This window comes from Odontomachus brunneus, unplaced genomic scaffold (assembly GCF_010583005.1).
Source record: "Odontomachus brunneus isolate Ranch 3 - 2012 unplaced genomic scaffold, Obru_v1 Obru_scaffold_185, whole genome shotgun sequence".
Taxonomy (NCBI): Eukaryota; Metazoa; Arthropoda; class Insecta; order Hymenoptera; family Formicidae; genus Odontomachus; species Odontomachus brunneus.
This window is the reverse complement of record NW_022639635.1, coordinates 284,814-299,278: the sequence shown is the minus strand read 5'-3', so window position 1 is coordinate 299,278 and position 14,465 is coordinate 284,814. Positions and strand designations below refer to the sequence as shown.

General features: G+C 32.3%; 2 protein-coding genes across 2 annotated transcripts in view; both read left to right on the top strand.

Moving 5' to 3' along the window:
• The window catches only part of LOC116851666 (tachykinin-like peptides receptor 99D), a 372,095-nt gene that overhangs the window by 107,408 nt on the left and 250,222 nt on the right, over positions 1-14,465 (top strand). The window lies entirely within an intron of this gene.
• Positions 12,880-14,465, top strand: part of LOC116851665 — a 2,354-nt gene continuing 768 nt past the window's right edge. The window contains exon 1 of the mRNA XM_032831317.1: positions 12,880-14,458. Within this exon, the coding sequence (XP_032687208.1) occupies positions 13,669-14,458 (790 nt within the window). The 5' untranslated portion in view covers positions 12,880-13,668. The remainder of the gene's footprint in view (positions 14,459-14,465) is intronic.

Below are 14,465 nucleotides of genomic sequence, written 5' to 3'. Positions count from 1 at the left end.
GGGGAGAGAGAAAGGGAGAATAATACATATATTTTATACATTACTGGAAATTTCCAGTTTGAAATTTTTTACTGCAGCATTTTCAAAACAAAATGATTAACAATTTTGCAATTTGGAATCAATGTGTTTCAATATTATTTTATGTAACACACATTATATATAAATTTTTATTCGCTCTTTAATTACGTGAAGATTTCGAATATCCATTTTTGTTAAAAGTATATACACAGATTCGAATATCTTCTATATACGTCTATATTACCCAGACAGTATACAATATTTACAAAATATTTTAGAAATATAGATATTAAATAATTTATAAATATATTCTGATACCCGGTTTTCAGGTATCAAAAAGATTATAAACATTTAAAAATATTTATGAAAAAATATTTATCATAAGTTTTTTGTAAATTATAAACTTTCCCATAAAAGTATTCATGAAAAATGTTTTTCATTTATGTTCTTGAATATCTTTAAATATTTATTATAATCCTTTTTACATCTGAAAATCTAGGGCATTTTAATATTTATAAAGTATTTAATATTTATGATTCTAAAATATTTTGTAAATATTGTATAACATTTGGATATAACATCTATCTGGATATAACATTTGTAGAACTTTGTTATTAATTTATATCAAAGAATAAGCTGCAGAAAATTTGAACAGATTCATATGCAAAAATTATTTGAAATAATAAAATAAAAAATAAAATTATATCGTAAATTTCAATTTTTCTAACATTTTGTAAAACATTTTTCATTAAGATTACAATTTTCTTAACTGTATTTTTTAAGATTCCCACCGTTCATGGAACTTAAGCCCGAAAAGACGTAATTTTCGACACAAAGTTTTAATTGTAAATATTCAGCATTGTGTTTATAGTTTTATAAATTTAAATCATTGTTTGTAAATCATAAGTAATTAAAAAGATCTTTCACCCTTCGTTGAAAATTATGGCTATTAGATATGGTTTTCGGTTTGAGCAGCGTGAATTCTTTTTTGTCTGATTCCGAACACATTATGACTAGTTGGGACGAATATGTGTGCGAAATCGCTTAACATGTCTTGTTTTTTTTTTTTAACGAAAACGCAATTCATTGTTCTCGTTAAATTTCTTTTGAAATTTACATTATGGAAAATACTTGACTATATACTTTTTCGCGGCGGCGAGCGAGAATTTAATCTAGCACAATCTGGTCGTTGCTACGCGCTATGGAAACTTCGTGTTTAGCAGGAAAATCACACACGACCACGGGGGAATGAGCCTCCTCTGATTTCTGGTTAGCGGCAACGACAGCGATTAAACGCGAACGACGTCGTTAACTTTAATGCGGCTGTTTCGTATTCGACAAATCGGTAGGATCAGTCAAACGGATCAGCGTGCCCATCCATAAACCATAAAATCGAAGCTTCGCCAGTGTCATGAAATGTACAATAAATAGTATCATCAACTAGCAAGATATATGCGACGATTCTTATTTGTCCTATAGATTTTTAGAATATACTGCGTATTCTCACAAGATGATAAGATTAAAGGACAAAAATATGCTAAATCAAACTTTTTCTCCGTTACACAATACTCGAGGAGAAAGCGAAGTAGAAGAAATAAAAGAGAGGATTGATCATACAATTTCTTTCTTCGTTCTCGCCAACAACTAGATAATTAGACAAGGAAAGCATCTTACTCTATTGCTCTCTCTTAACAATGTTGACTTTATCCCTTCTGTAGCAATACACAGTCTATCTTATAAGTATATGATTTGTCTCCATCATCGGCACGGTCTAAGGGAGCAAATCGCCGAAAGCGTGGCAGATATATTAGTACCCTGATCAGAGGAGGGTTACGAAGGATAGGCGGAGACATGGAAGTTTGATGAAGGTCGGGTGATGGATGATAATAAATCTTATTATCTCTCTCTAAACGAATCCAGGCCAATATATCGTACAGTTACGAACTTTGCCCGAGGCACAAGATATATATTTACGTAAGAGACAGATACATACAGATATATTTATGAGTGTGTAGTTATCTAAACTAACGTATAGCGAGTTTGCAGGATTAGCTTTAAATTATGGCAATGGTATTGTATTGGACGCAAAGAGAGAGAGAAAGAAGAGAGAGACTTACTTAAGTCTCTCTTAAGACTTACTTAAGAGGTTATGTGCAGTCAGAAATTTTGAAATTTTCGATTTTTCAAAAATTACATTCTTTAAAGTTCATTATCTTAAAAATATTCCCTTAAAATTTCAAGTTTATTCGAAGAAAATTCATGGAGATCTGAGTTCATAAGCATGTGCGCGTCGAAGCGCTTCGTTTCTCGGACGATACATTCATGATTATGCTAGTAGGTAGGATGCGGAGCACATACGGATCTCCGACAATTCGAGCAAAAATATATCTAGTAGAGCAGATTTCAAGACTAGTAGCTAGACAGTAATGACTAGATAAGTTTTCACTAGCTCGTGACTGGTTAAATATTCTTATTCAGTATTTTGAATGTCAGGACTACCAATTATATAAATAGTGGCTAGATGGAAAATATTACACAGTAACGAGATAGAAAATTATCGGTAAATCCTGAATAGAAATTGGATATTAGAACTGTCTAGTAACTATATCAATTACACAGATAGTGGTTAGATGAATAAAATTATACAGTAACGAGATAGAAAATTATCGGTAAATCCTGAATAGAAATTGGATATTAGAACTGTCTAGTAACTATATCAATTACACAGATAGTGGTTAGATGAATAAAATTATACAGTAACGAGATAGAAAATTATCGGTAAATCCTGAATAGAAATTGGATATTAGAACTGTCTAGTAACTATATCAATTACACAGATAGTGGTTAGATGAATAAAATTATACAGTAACGAGATAGAAAATTATCGGTAAATCCTGAATAGAAATTGGATATTAGAACTGTCTAGTAACTATATCAATTACACAGATAGTGGTTAGATGAATAAAATTATACAGTAACGAGATAGAAAATTATCGGTAAATCCTGAATAGAAATTGGATATTAGAACTGTCTAGTAACTATATCAATTACACAGATAGTGGTTAGATGAATAAAATTATACAGTAACGAGATAGAAAATCATCGGTAACTCTTGAATAGAAATTGGACGTCAGAACTATTTAGTATTTACACCAATTACATAAATAATGACTAGACGAAAAGGATGACATAATAACGAGATAAAAAATCATCGATATATCCTGAGTAGAGATTGGACATCAGAACTGTAGCTATATCATTTACATAGACAGTGCTTAGACGAAAAAGATTACACAATAACGAGATAGAAAATCATCGATAAATCTTGAAAAAAAATTGGATATCAGAACTGTCTACCCATTAGATAGTAAATTTATGTATAGATAATGACGATGTAATACACAAATTTACTATCTAGTGGATAGACAGTTTCGACATCTAATTTTTATTCTGGATTTACAGTACATTGCTAGACAGCGTTTGATATTCAATTTCTATTCAGGATTTACTGAATCTTCCATCTCGTCACTGTGTAATTTTTTTCATCTAGACATTAGATAAAACGGCGTTGAGTAAATCATATGTAGCTAATATAAAACGTCTACTACCGACTATAGTAGTGGTCTAGCAGGTAAAGTGCCAGACTCAAGAGCTATAGAGGTCTTCAGGTTCAAGTCCCGAAGTATAAAATGAATTATTTCTAATAGAATGGAAATAATACATAATGAAGAAAAATTACAGGAAACCAAACTCCATTGGATCATCTCTCCTAAAGAGAGTGAGAAAAAAGGAAATTATCGAAAAGAAATAATTTTTTCGTTTTTGCTATCTACTCACTGTCTAGTGCAGGCTAGATAGTTACAAGTTATTTTTTTGTATCTACCTACTAGCTAATTTTTCTAGTACAGCCATTAGGAAAAGTGAGCGTTACATTCCTAGCTAGTAGCTAGTAAGTATTACTAGCTAATAGCGATGTAAGATCCAACTTTTCTGTGACAACTTTTCATTACTAGACAATCACTAAATTCAATTTTTGCTCGGGAAGAGAGCGCAGACGAACACGCGCATCCAAAGAATGCTTCGTCGATAAAATGAAATCGATATTTTGGAGACAGTTTCTTCAGCAGAACGTCTTTTATATGAGCTAGGAATTGATGATTCTATGTAAGTTGAAAAAAAATTTTTATTAGGACCTTGAATAAGTTCTCGCTGATTTTTCGTGAAAATTAATGTTTTATTTAAAACAAGTCGTAAAAAATATGTCACTGAAAGTATTGTCCATCACTAGCCACTACTTTTTCCTATCTTTCTGGCAGCATTTGAATTCTACGTCGGAAAAACGATACGTCTTTTGAGGCTATCCAAGAGTCGACCCATTTTTTGGCATCTTCATAAAAATGGAAGTGCTGCTCAGCCAGGCCATGTGCCATCGATCGGAACAAGTAATAATCGGAAGGAGCAATGTCTGGTGAATACGGCGGGTGGGATAGGACTTCCCATTTAAGCATTTCCAAGTAGGTTTTCACCGGTTGTGCAACATGTGGCCGAGCGTTGTCATGTTGCAAAATCACTTTATCGTGTTTCTGCTCGTATAGCGGCCGTTTTTCCTTCAATGCTCGGCTCAAACGCATCAATTGTAGTCGATAGCGATCTCCCGTGATGGTTTCGTTTGGTTTGAGCAGTTCATAATAAACTACACTCAGCTGATCCCAACAAATGCAGAGCAGAAGCTTCGAACCATGGATATTCGGCTTTGCCGACGATGTTGATGCATGGTCGGGTTTACCCCATGATGTTCTACGCTTAGGGTTATCGTAGTGTACCCATTTTTCATCGCCAGTCACGATACGATGCTAAAAATCTTTCCTTTCCTGTCGTTGAAGCAGCTGTTTACATGTGAAAAGACGCCGTTCGACGTCTCTCGGCTTCAACTCGTACGGCACCCAATGTTCTTGCTTTTGAATCATTCCTAATACTTTCAAAAGTTTCGAAACTGTTGTGTGATCAACTTCTAATGATTCTGCAAGTTCAACTAGCGTCTGACATGAGTCTTCATAAAGTAATGCCTTCAATTCTTCGTCTTCAAACTTTTTCGGTGCGCCAGAGCGTTTTTTATCTTTAACATCTTCAAAATCATTATTTTTGAAGCGTCTAAACCAATCTCTGCATGTTGTTTTTGACAGAGCATGGTCGCCGTAAGTCTCAACAAGAATTCTGTGTGCTTCAGCTACAGATTTTTTTTGAATAATGTAGTGCAGTAAAATTCCCCGCAAATACTCTTTTTTTGTCACGAAATTCGACATGTTTAACACTATGAAAAAAAAGTTGTTTATACTTCGGCGAAATGATATACACTGAATTTCAAGCTTGCTTATAGTACTTACTTATAGATGCGTTACCATCTTAAACTACACGCATTGTAACGCTGTTAGAAAATAGAGAGAACTTATTCAAAGTCCTGATAATATTTATGATAAATATTTATGACCTATTGAAGCTAAGGTCATAAAAATATTTATGAAATATTTTGATAAATATTTATAAAATATTCAAATAAATCTTTTAAATATTTTGTAAATATTTTATAAATATTTTGTGCTGTCTGGATATATATGTTTTATCCTTTTAATTTACAAATTATAAAATTATCTTGTAAATTATAAATCCGGATGCTACTTTTATATGTCCATCGGATAGCCTGTGGATATGTCGGGGACTTTAGCATGTCTTCCAATTTCATAAACGGATATCCCATAAACGTCTGTTGAACGTCCGAAGGATGTAAAACGGATGGCTTATGGATATCCTCAATATCCATAAAGGACATCTTATAGATATCCATAGGATATCCATGTGCTGACTGGCGCTGTTGGAGATGCCCTTAATAAGTCCTGCCATCGTTAAGTCTACACAGGCTTGTGGCCAAGCAAAAGGATTTCTAAAGGAAAATTCGTAAATAGGTCCAAAATAGGCACAGATGTGGATGTCTGTAGACATCAACACAAGACATGTACTTATATAATTTAGTCAGGGTCTCGTTTATTTAATTCTTGAAATAGTTTAAAGTCTTACAGAATTTTAGTTTACAGTCTTAGACTGAAGTAAAATTCATATAAGTTTGAAATAAAACCAAAATATCTGATTTTGGTTCTCAAAAATACAGTTTTCCAAATAAGGCGTGTCCACATAGGGTTCCACACAGCAAGCTTTTCAAAAAATAACTTGAAAATTATATTGAAATATAACATTGAAATAATTTAGAAATATTTGTGAAACATTTTATCAAAATCAAAATTAATTTAATGAAATCTTATATGGTACGGTGGACTTTTCCTTCTTTTAATTGTATTCCTTTACAATTACTCAAAGTTTATAGTATTTTATGACTTTATTTATTTAATAATAATTAACAATAAAAAAATTTTACTATAAAAATTTAAAAATAAGGAAATGGAAGTGCGGGATTTTGTAGACCTCACTTTATTAGCTAAGGGTTAAATTAACAATAAAAGTACGAAAAATATAATTTTTATTAAAATTATATCATTTTATTAAGTTATATTATGAAAAAATTATATTACTGTGTTAATCACAACACATATGGACAAAATGTAAAAAGCTTATATCGATTGAAGAAGTGGCGTAGTGTCTAAGGCAACAGATTCATAATCCAGAGGTGCCTCAAGCAGAATCCAGGTTCGAGTCCCCCACCAGTATCAAGTGACAATTTTTAAATGTGATGTAGCATTGGAATCAAGTAATCTAAAGTTTTCAAATAAAAATCAGCAAGCGTGCGCGCTGTGAACCTATACGAATAGTTTCTATTAGAAAAAAAGTAGTACGTATTCATACAAGAATATTTTTTTCTATTTAGGTGTGTCTAGATAGAGTCTACATAGGCGTGCTAAAATAGGGCCTCGTCAGATTTATAAATCGGGTCCTGACTTACAAAAGCGTTATATCTCTGTACAGAGCCTATTCGGGCTTGCCTAAATGGTGCTTAGACAAAAATGGGGAAAACTATCTAGGGCTTTTACAAGCCCTCTTTTAAATTCCGGTAAAATATTTAACTCAATTTTTCTTCCGGGTTAAGTGAGCACAGACATTATTAAAAAGAATAAATGTAATATTTTATTAAACTTCTCTTCTAGGTGATATGTATCGTAACAAATTATTAATTTAAACAGTGTCTATCTAGTTTATTATAAAAAAATTAACGATTTAGGCTTAACAAGAAGAAACATAATAGCTGACAATTGAAGATGCAAGCATTGTCAACAAATTCCAAAAAAGGATCAAGCAGGTTTCAAGCAGTATATATGGTCTATACAGTTTCTTTTACATCCCATATAGGATGTCTCAGATTCTCTTCCGCAATTTTTGTGAGAACATAAGACGGATTGAGATAAATATAAAAGTCCCACATTTTTGCGATATTCACAATAAATTTCGAGATATTAATTAAAGGAGATTGGTGACTAATCACGCGCGATATGGCAGATAAGCTGTAGTGGCGCCGTCTGCCGTTGTATGTTTATATATTAGATTAAACTGAATAAAAAAGTCCTCTATTATTTTGCAAACGACTATATAGATTTTTAGATATTAATTAAAAAAATGTATGTATTGTCACGTATAAATATATAACAATATTCTTTCATTAATAATTAAAAATCTATGTTTTTATATACAAAATGATAAAGAGTTTTACAAGCATACCACAATACATATCTACATTAACATATCTACACAGCTCATCTACCATATCGTGTGTGAAAATTTACCAATTTTCATTAATTAATATTTCGACTATTATTGTGAATATTGCAAAACGGTATAGGACTTTTGTATTATACTTCAATTCGTTTCCACAAAAATTGCGGGAGAGAGTCTGGAACACTCTGTATAAAGCTTCAAGTAGTGAAGCTAACTCGTTTATATCTCGTTCTGATGAAAATTTATCTGCGATTGAGTGAGGTAGCCAGCGCAAATTCTATCGATGGCAGTTAAGCCATGTATTCGAACTCTGTATATTATAACTTATTCAACAATCTTGATGAAATTGTTGTAATTTTTTTCTAGTTAAATAAATCTTGCAAATATCCAATTATAGCGTCCATGTAACTATATTTTAGTTTTTATTAAACTTTTACTTTTCATTAAAGTTTTTAATTGAAATTTCTTTCTTTCAAATTGTTGAATTTAATTTTTATTTAATTTGACTCAATATTATAATTGATGTAATTAAAGACTTGGTTAGTTTTATCCGATTATTTGTCAGTATACACATTTTTTCTCTGACATGATCTTTTTGCTTGATCTTCGAATCTAGTAATTATCCGTTCCGCAAGAAGTGATACATGAATATATGGATATAATCAATTGATACGTTTGTTGAGATAATTGTACAATCAATAATTATACATCAGTGTCCGTATTATATAATATTTCTTGCATGTATAACATGCAACGAATCGTAGCGTCGTGGCCAATTGATAGTTCACACGTTAGACAGTTAGCAACTTTAATAATGTAAGTGAATTTCACTATCTCGGCAAGTTTCAAGTAAATTGATCGTAACTCTTAACTCATCGCGGTTATGTATTTTCGTCACACCGAACTCTCCCAACACCCTTTTCCTTCTCTGCTGCCTATTATCCATCCCTTCCGCGATAAACCGATAACACGTACATAAGGAGTGAGTATTTAGTCATTAAAGCACTCAATTGACTGCTTAACCCTGTTTTTGCAAATAAAGCAAATTAAGTCATTAAATAAATGTTATCTAAATGACATAACCGCAATGTACTGAATTTTTATGCGGAAAAAAAGGTTTGGTTGAATTAACCAAATACCTGGTCGAATATGAACAATCCAGAAATTTCGGTTGAAATAACCCGAATTCTGTTTAAGTCAACCAGAAACCTTGTTAACTTAAACAGAATTCGGGTTACTTCAATCGGAATTTCTGGATTGTTCATATTCGACCAGATATTTGGTTAAGGGGTAACGCCACGGCTGAGGCCGAAAAATGATATCTAATTTTGAGCATTTTTTACAAGTAGAAAATTTAATTTGATTGAAAAATCAAATGCAAGCCTATATTATATAACTATCGAACTATACAAACATATTTTTATTTTTTTTTTTCAAAATGGCGGCGTACTGGCATTTCTTCGGAGACGTGTTTTTCTTTTCGTAAAAAACGGTGGGACTTCTTGGTCTGGTTTGATCTGGAATAATCAGGCAAAGATTTTTATTATCTACATACATTAAACCTTTCGAGTACGTAGGATTATAGAGAAATACTAATTTTTTGCAATTTGGCACGTAATTGAGAAAAAAGTTCATTTTTTTCACTAAAATTTTGTTAAAGAAACGGTTACTGCAAAAAGTTTCAAACGTTTCGAAAAAATACTACGTACTCGAAAGGGAAATATATCTGAGAAGATTGTATTAAAATTTCAAATCAATCGGATGGAAATTGGCTGAGATATTTGTCCTACCGATTTTAAAAACAGTGTTTCGAGAAAAACGCAGTTAAAGTTTTGATACTAGTTTTTTGTGTATACAGTTTAATTTTTTAGATTTACCTTTAATCGGCGATGCTTGCTCCATACAATTAGTCTTCCTCTGACACGTCAACCTCATGTTCTTCTTTTTTCATTGATAAAATTGACTTCCTGGCTTCTTTGGCTTGGTCAGTGATGCTGCGCTCAGCTAGCTTGATGCGGCGTGCGTCTGCCTCCATGCAGAAGTTGTAGCAAGTGGGGCCAATTTTAAGGTACAAAACTTGCATGATTTGCATTATGCTATTGTAGCCATCGTTATAATAGCATGTAGCTACATCTGCAGTTATATCCATAATTTTTCCCACTTGAAAAAACTTTTGGAGCCATAGACCACACAGTAGCGTTGAAGCTCTCGTTAGAGTTTTGCGTGTAGCCTTCTTTATTCTTCTAATATTGAAAACAGTAGAAGAATAGATCCCGATATTTGCCGAGCGTACAGGAGGTGTGGTCCCTCCGAACGGCCACAGCTACTTCGTGACGCGAAGGGAGATACTCCGCTTTTGTCGACGCTACGACTATGTTAGGGGTCCCGTATCGGTTTTAAACCACTTGTATCATATTTTTAACATTCAAAACTAGTGATAAAGCAAAAAAATATTTTAGATTTTTTCAAAGTTCAACTATGGCTTAACTATGGTAACTATGGTAACTATGGTTACCCTTTAATTCAACAAACCTTTTTTTCCATGTGCAAATTACGTTCTGGCGCATCTCATGGAAAAAAATCGCAAAACAACACCTAATAAAAACCGTTAATAGGCTATTTGTATATTAATTACGTTTCCATGATCAAATTATGCGCAAATAACTATTATTATATTGCGCGATATATTCATTTAATTAAAAATTTATTGTAACGGTAAACGCCTGTGCGATTTAATATGCCGTAGCAAAATAAATGTATTTACGATAATGTGAATAACCAGTGATTAAAATTGCGTGTCTGAGAATGTCGTGCGTGCAGAGAGGGCACACACATTTCAAAATTCTAAATTTATTCTAATTAGCATCACACACAATATGCGCCCCTACCAATTTACTAGGACGACTTAATAAATTTATATTATATCTGTGTTATTGTACGCAATAATAGTATATTGATTTCTCTTTCCCTCCCACCGCTCGATATTTTTCGAAATGAAGAAACTACATCGTGCTCGCATATTTCAATTTCCTCAAAATATCCAATTTATGAAAATATATGATCAATATTTTTTCCTCTTGTTTTCGTGTCTAATATTTTGGTATCGCGAACTATCGGTATCAAGTAACACTTTGCGAAGTGCAAGCACAAAGCAACGCCTACCATGTATAATTACGCGACAGCTTTATTTAAATGTAGGCTAGATTCTCATTTCTCGGCTATAACGGGTAAACTGACGAAGGGACTTAATCGATTCCTTGGGTTTACATTACTCCACAAAACTATCTTTATTTTTTCTCTACGTGCTCCAGAAGCTGAGCTATCTTAACTCAAAGTTTGAAATCATGAATTTACGCGTAAGAAACATCTTCTCACCATAGAAATGTCCGTTGACTATGTTCTTCGTTAGATGGCGGGATGACGAAAGTGTTACGATTACCGACTTGTAACTGTTATCACGACGAAGTCGATTGACAGTTTGTATATGAAAATAGGGTTATAACGAGGTTATATTTTCAATGTATAGTAGTTTTAAAAATTGCAAAGTGTGTTTACCGTGATAATTAATATAACGATGTAAAACTTGAATACTTTGTGTCGTTTTTACTTTTTATAGCTAAATTAAATAATAAGAAGATAAAAGAGGAAGGAAAAGAGGAAGAAAAAGAAAAGGAAAAGAAAAGAAAGAAAGAAAGTAGAGAATGTACGAGAAGAAATGAAGAGGAGACAGAAAAAATGAAGATAAATGATAAGACGTTAAAAAAACCATAAGAGAGCGAGATGGAAAGACAAGAGGAATATATCAGTGAGTAAGAGAATGAATAAATAAAAGGATAGATAATAAATAAATAAATAAATAAATTTTCTTTGTCTGCCGCAATAAAAAATAAGTATTGCTTTATATATTATAGGATAATTTATAAGGATATAAAACTAAGATACTCTTTATGTTGTTTATACTTTTATTATTTTTAAACAAGACAAGAAAAAAGGAAGAAAAAAAAAAAGTACAGTAAGCGAGAAGAAAAAGAGAAAATATAAGGAGAGAAGACAGTACACAGACAGATAAATAAGAGAAAATAGAAATGAAGTAAGAAAATAGAAAATAGAGAAATGCAAGATAGTAAAGTAGGAAAAATTATTTTTTAAAAGTAATTCATTATTATTACTCGTTATTCATAAAAAAAGTACGTTGTTACCGTTACATTTCATTATTAGGCAGAAAGGAAGAGACAGTGTTGTAAAGAGAGAAAGGGAGAGATTGTGTGAGAAAGAGGGAAGAGGGAGAGGAAGAGTGAGAGGGGGGGGGGAAACAGAGAAAGAGCTAGATGCATAAATATTGACCTATTAAAAGAAAAACAGCAAGAAAAATAAATACACTGAGAATAAAAAGGTGAAAAAGAAAAGAGGAGATATATATTACAATTATCGATTTACTGACTCGTAATTTATTAAATTAAATAGGCTGTATAGACGTCGGAATATAAATAATAAAATAAATAAATAATAAATAATAAAATAAATAAATAATAAATAATAAAATAATAAATAAATAAATAATAAATAATAAGAAATATATAATAAAATATAATAAAATTAAATATGTTAACGTAAATTTAAAAAATAGAAAATAATATTTTAAAATAGTATATAACTAAATGTATATATATATATAAAACTAAATAATAAGAATAACAGAGGGAGAGAGAGAAACAGAGACAGAGACAATGATGGAGAGACAGAGACACATTTTTTATAAAAATGAATTATTCTGTAATAAAACGACCCCGCACAAATTATATAGGAAATTGGATCTCGGTGAAATCGGCTAATTTTTTAATATGTTGTAGTTTATGACTTACTGAACAAAAAGTGTAATGGGCACAAAGCTAAATAATGGACAGTTTTTGAGCTACAGCCAGTCAAACACGAAAAATTAGGATCTGCGAGTACATTATATATCCCTACTCTTGGCATAACCCAGGACCAACGACATGGACGTGGTAGGGAGCTGGTCCCGCGCGCGCACTTGTGTGTGTGTGTGTCTGTGTGTGCGCGTTCGTGTGTATATGTTTGTGTGTCAGCAGAGATAAGGACCCGACGGTTCGTCACTCCCGCAGTATTTAATGACTCCAAATCCTCTCTGCTATGTGTGTGTGTGTGTGTGTGTGTGTGTGTGTGCGTGTGTGGCTAAATAAAATAAGTGATTTTAATTGATACACAATTATTTAATGATGTGGAAATCTATTGTCATGATATAAATCACTGTACTTTTTGTTAATATAATTATTATGTTTTTATGGAACTATACTGAATACATATCTTTCGTTAAATCGTTATTAAATAATTTAATACTTAACCATGATTAATAATATTATTTAATATTATCGAAATACTTCGAAAAAAAGAATTAATATAATATAATAAAAAAGAGTCGGAGAACAGTGCGCTCCTATCGTATTTGTTACGGCCGCTCCTGCGACCGCGCTACCGTCGCTAAGTGTCGACTGTCGTTTAGTGGTGGTGGGGCAGCGATAGGCGTATACCTTAAAATCTCTCGGTTTGGTGCTCGTCCTTGACAGCGCTGGTTCAAATAGATGCTTTGACACGCATTCGCACGCCGAAAAGTATCGTAACTAAGAAGAAGCATCGACTGCTACTTTCGGTTGTTTAATATATATAGACAGCCAAATTCTGAATGCTACGATTGTAGAACACCAACTGCTTCTGTGTTGCTGAGTTTTTATTGTTCTTTCTATTTAACGACATTAAAAAAATTATTAAAATATCTCCGAACAAAAATTCTGACTTTTTGTTTTAAACGATTTTTTTCAAAATATATTAAACGTTTTTCCTTCATTGCGACGCATTACAAGTGCAATATTGTCTCCATAATCGCTATCGCTATACACAGTCTGATAATAAAATATTATCATGGCTTACAGATGTCGAATTCATTGTTATGTTTGCGAGAATGCTATTCAAATTCAACAAATGGCACGAATCAACGGCGATGATAATGCAATTAAAAGACAAATCGCTATTTCTAGACGAGATAATCTGGGTAAGGAGTATCTTCATATAAATAATGAGAGTCGACTATGCTTTAATTGCAATAAATCTATTGTACATGAAATGGAACAGATAGAAAATGATCCAACATGCCTTCGACTTAACGTTATTACTCAAACCCAAAATAATTCTTGTTTATTTTGCAATTCCGTTGTAAATGTTAGACGACTGTCGTTAGAATCCAGAGTGAATGTCTTTGTTCTGACAAATATTTATATTCCTGAATATATAAGATGTTGTGACCGACATTTGGATAATCGTGGATTTATTTTACCATTATTGTTGTCAGACTTGCTATTTATCAATAGGCCATTTGTAATAAAAGGACAACAACTGCAAGTGTTCTTACAAGCTCTTCGTAATGTAGCAAACAATAAGAATCATTATGAAGATGAAAACAGTTTTACGGAGGATGAGTTTAAATCTATAGCACCCATTACAAAACAACAGTTTCAAGAACTGTATACATATTGCGATCCTGTACCTCACGAACATGGTATTAGAAACGTTTCTAAGAAAGATCTTTTAACTTTTCTGTGCAAACTACGACAAGGATTATTTGACGAATTTCTTAGAGTATTGTTTCAGTATCCCTCCAGACAAAAGGTGAGTCTTGCCATTTCCAAAGTTCGGCAGTCTTTACTAAAGAGATTTGTTCT